At 33.3% G+C, this 5,223-nt stretch overlaps 1 protein-coding gene across 1 annotated transcript; it reads right to left on the bottom strand.

The window, feature by feature from the left end:
• Positions 1-848: 848 nt before the first annotated feature.
• LOC142169481 (purine permease 1-like) lies at positions 849-3,407 on the bottom strand. Its single transcript, XM_075231077.1, has 2 exons — positions 2,603-3,407; positions 849-1,289 (listed from the first exon to the last, which is right to left on the bottom strand). The coding sequence occupies exons 1-2, from the start codon at positions 3,311-3,313 to the stop codon at positions 942-944; spliced, it is 1,059 nt and encodes a 352-aa protein (XP_075087178.1). The 5' UTR covers positions 3,314-3,407; the 3' UTR covers positions 849-941.
• Between the last annotated feature and the right edge of the window lie 1,816 nt (positions 3,408-5,223).

The following is a 5,223-nucleotide window of genomic DNA, read 5'->3' as shown; positions in this document are numbered from 1 at the left end:
TTGATTATTGGTTAAGGGTGTTGTTATTCTTATGGGTGATGAAGAATGATATTGATTATAAGAAATTTGAGATTTTAGAATTTATCTAGGAGTAAGAGAATATGGTTGTTGGGTGTAAAGACACCATTAATAAGGGTTATGAGGCTTTACGCGCGTAAGGTGTTTGATAAAATGCCCAAGTGACTAAAACATGAGCATTTGTGCTAATATTGGTTCCTCTTGATATATATTGTCATAGATTATCTTTGAAAGAGGTGATGAACATTGTGATACGCTTAAAAGGCCAGAATCAAGGTAAGTGAGGCTAGCTCTCTATGTTGGAGAATGTTAATGATTCTCCCTACACTACGTTTGCTTTTACGACGTTACTAATTGCCTCAGAAATATAGTTAAGCCTAGTTCCTTGAATAGTTGCACGACTTCTATTCTCTAGTTTCATAACTCGTTCATGACTTTCATTCTGAACGTTCTGAGCTCAGTGCGTAATCAATATAGACTTGGGTTTGATGCCCATGAGTCTCAGTTTAGATTACTTAGCATGTCATAAACCGTTGAAGTTTTAGTTTTCACAATCAGTTCATGAATATATATATCAATCTAGTCCTATTCATCTTTCTAGTATCATGTAACTTAGTATTATTACATGACTTGTGTTGGTACTGTATTGGGTTGGGTTCCTATAATTAATTAGTATTTAACAGTGGTGTTATAGTCGTAATGTTGAATTAGTCATGAAAAATGAGCATTTATTGGAAACTGCATATCTTCATGTGTTGTATTAGAGATTTAACAGAAACATTAGAAATTTCAAAGAAAAAGACCCTTTCACAAACATAAGAAAGTAGCAATGAAGTAAAAACGACGTACACTATTTTCTACAAAAAAATAAATATTTCTTTATCCATATAGCCATGAACAATATATGAAAAAGACTCAATAATTCAAACAGACTCAGTATGCGTTGTTTTCATCTCAATTTGTGGACTTTTGTTCTTCTGCTTCTTTGTTTGTCTGAACTCTCCGTAGAAGTATGACACGAAACCCCAAAGAGAAAGGAAAAGAGCAAGGCCTTTTTCACCTGAAAAATTTTCCCTAAAAAAAACTACAGCTAATACTTCAGTAACCGGAAGTAAAACCGCGATCATAACCCCAGACATCAAAGAAGAAGAGCAGTAAATGACTCCAATAACACCCACAAAGAAGCATTGCCAAATTATAGAAGTCCATACTATCACTGTATAATATCTTGCTTCTCCGAGGTTAAATTGTTTTGCCTCCCTTGACATTGCCTGCAAAGTTTGATCAATATGTTAATCCTTGCTCAGTTGCTCCTTAAAGAGAATGTCTATAGCTAAAGCAAAATTGAAACCGAGGAAGTATTTATGATACATCATATTTAGGTAAATTTGATCGAATCTAGTACTGCTCCAGTTTTCAAATATTTTGTACATATCCAAATATAATATAAAAATAAAGGCAGATTTTATAACAAACTTCTAAATGATTATCTATTTAACATTATGAAAATGTAACACAGAGATATACTTAATGCGCGCTATATTAAATAAAAATCATAAAAGTATGATAGATTTCATGACAAATTTACAAAAGGACTATTCTATTTATAATTTTAATAAATTTAAATTATAATTTATAATAAGATATAGCATAATTTAAATTATAGGTAAAATCATAAAATAGCATATACAATAAAAAAAGATTGAGGATGGAATTGAAAATAACAAGGGCAACATAGACATTGTATAGGATAAAGGAAAGAGAATGATAATTTTTCATAGTTGAGGGGAGAGTTTAATTTTTAAAGCAAAGATAGAAAATTTAAATAATTTTCACCCAAAGTGGAGTTTTCAACCCTCTATGGGATATGAATAATTTAGGGTTTTGCGCTAGTTCCTTCGTTAAGATCAGAAAACTTTATGAGAATTGAAATAAGAATAAAACAAACGAAACAAAAACAAAAACAAAGAAGTTTCCAATGTAAATAATAATCTGTAAAGATGGACTTCATTTCATCGTGGGGGTACGCCAATAGATCACCTAAAGAGAAGTTGATAGTTTGTACTGATTCGAAGGCCTTATGGATCTGATGATAATTAATACCAAATGAGAGAAATATGTTACTCATCCCGTAATTTATCTTGGCACGAAATTTAAGAAAGAAAAATAGAATAATGAAATTTGGGTTTTAAACATGTTATATAATATTTGCGTGTCTTTAAGACTTTTCAAACTTTTAATTTTAAACTTGTATTAATATTGTGTGGCTATAAAAAACTTCTTATTAAAGTTAAACAAGAAGTTTAATATCAAATACTTTCAAATACAGAAATGTGTTATTTTACTTGGGACAGACTAATATATAAAGATTTAAAATACTTACTCTTACACTGCAATTTTTTTTACCTCGTTATCAATTAATGTATTATAAAAATTACTTGCAGTTATCTTGTAAATGACATAACTATAACAAATTTACTTGACGACACACAAAAGTTAAACCGACAAAAAAATAGTGTCACATATGCGATGAAATGAGTAAGATGCATAAGTAGAAATGTGTCACAAGGGAAGAAAAAAGTACCTGAAAGTCGTTATTGGCGATCATTCCTACAGTGCAAAAAGCAGTAGCGGCAAAACACATGACCATCTGAATCTCCAATACCAGCGTAGCAGTAATAACTTGTTTTGCCTTCAAATAAATCAACTCAATACAAGGCAAAATGACTCCATACAAAGCTGCTGCCAGAAGTGTCATCATAAAACCAAGAATATAGGCTTTACTTGTCACACCTTCTGGTCGATCACCATTAGATCGAACACCCAATAAAACAGCACCAACTGTCAACAGAATCACTGCATTGATAGAGTAGGGTGTGAACTTCAGCTTCACTATGAAGAAAGCACCTACTGACGTGAAGGCAAGTTGAGCAGCAAGAAGAAGTGAAGAAGTTGACACAGGAAGTTTTGACCCACCCCACGAATAGAGAAAATCATCAAGACCAGTGACAACGCCAATGACGAATGATGCAATGAAAATTCGGGGTGTTATGAAGTAAAACTTGGCATTAGAGCCTTCTACTTTTCGACGATAGAAGTATAGGATGGCAAGAGGTATAAGGGTGAGTGGCCATCCAGCAGTTTGTAACCAACTGCTAAGCCATACTCTTGAACCTCCCTCGACATAATATAGACGCATCATTAGAGGGCCACCACAAATACCAACAGCGAGTATTAGACAGTTAATCACTAGGAGGATTCTCCTCATATTGGTGCTTAATCCTTTATCTTCCATATTTTTTTCAAAGAGATTTGGATACTAAGTTGGAGTATTCTGCTGCTCAGGCTGAATGGTCTTCTTCTGAAAAGGTTTGGATTATTTGACCTCTTGTAGTGATGAGATCTATTTATAATTGAGAAATGTTAGTACATCTCCACGATTTGTTTCACGACATGGAGTGGCCCCAGTTTAAGAAGGCTTTTCCATGATTAAATTAATTGTAGTACTAGTAATTTTCTTATGATTCACGAGGGAATAATATAACAATAAAAAAAGGGACACACAAGCATTGTTTGTGAGTAATTTTGTTATTAAATTGCTGTGTTGAGTTTCTAGGAAAACGAGTACGCCCACCATGGACTATGCTACTGGTTGGCATAGAGCTTTGCATTTGAAAAGAAAAATATGGATTCAAATTAACAAGGATGGGACAAACGTGGGTTTTAGTTAATTATGAGTAGTCAACTATGGTCTTCTGTCTTCCCCACTCCCCCACCTCCACCTAACTTGGAGTTGGAGGGACGCGCCATAATGGTTAGACCACATCTTTCAAATTCTTTTTTCTTTACTTCAATAAAATGAAGTGAAACTCGTGGTATATATTGATTCTATTCGGAGTATCATCTCGTCAGGTAGAGGTATTTAAATAGATAAACTGTAAGTTATAATTACCGGAATAACAAACGGGTACAAGTTTAGATGGTCATTAAGCTGTTTTACCAATATATTAATTAACAAATAGGCAGAAAAGGAAAAAGTGAAAATATTTCCAACTATTCAAGTCATTAATAAGGAAACATAAAGTAAGCTTTCAAAGCATGAGATAATCAAGGAAAATATTTTACAAATGTTAATAACAAAGGCATTATAACATTTATAAGAAGGATAGTATAACTTAAATTTCAAAGCAAGTTACTTTTTGGATCTTCCACATTTAGAAATGATTCTTTGATAAAAGAACAGCATTCACACACACTATTTCAAGGCACTTCTATTTTTTAAAAAAGTTTGACCAAATATATTACAAATAGGCAAGACAATTACCTAGACCATGACACCCTAAACAAAAAAAGAATTTATTTTTAATTTAGACCTAATTCATAAAAGGAAAAAAAAGGTCCCAAATTTCACATTAATGTTCCGTTTCGTTCCTTCCTATAGCCAGTCAGTAGGTGGTTTGTTATAAAACTGAATTAGTCTATTTGTTTTAATGAGTGGAATACGTATCTATTCAGTAATATTGAAAGGAGAAATTTAGTCATGTAAAGTGAGTACTTTTTCAATATCTCTTGCATCTTAGTTGGCCTCATTAATATGTGTTTGGACAAGTTTCTTATTATCGGATCATTAGTTCTGGGTTTTCTATTAGAAAAGCCTTTAATTGTTGGAAATTTTGGGATATGACTGATCAGTTTCTCTTACACAAAATATTTAAATACGATGTATGTAGCATTCCGTAAATTCAGACTAAGTATGGACGTGTTAAATCAGTATTAATATGACATCTTAGACATATGAAGTCCTATTGTAATGACCCGACCGTTCGTTTTGAGAGTTATAGTCCCGAACTCCTATTTATTGCTTCCCCCATATCTATTTATGCTATTGTGACTTACCGAGAGATTTCGTTTTGGTTTTAGGAGTGTTTTGGGACACTTAGTCCCTAAACGGAGGCTAAAGTCTTAGGATTTGGATCGTAGTCGGAACTGTATGAAGACGACTCCAGAATGGAGTTCCGTCGATTCCGTTAGCTCCGTTAGGTGATTTTAGGCTTAGGGGCGTGTCCGGATTGTGTTTTGGAGGTCTGTAACTTATTTAGGCTTGAAATGGCGAAAGTCGAATTTTTGAAGATTTGGACCGAGAGTGGAATTTTTGATATCGGGGCCGGATTCTGATTCCGCAAGTTGGAGTACGTCCGTAATATT

This window comes from Nicotiana tabacum, chromosome 15 (assembly GCF_000715075.1).
Source record: "Nicotiana tabacum cultivar K326 chromosome 15, ASM71507v2, whole genome shotgun sequence".
NCBI classification, from domain to species: Eukaryota; Viridiplantae; Streptophyta; class Magnoliopsida; order Solanales; family Solanaceae; genus Nicotiana; species Nicotiana tabacum.
This window is presented reverse-complemented; position numbering and strand designations above follow the sequence as displayed.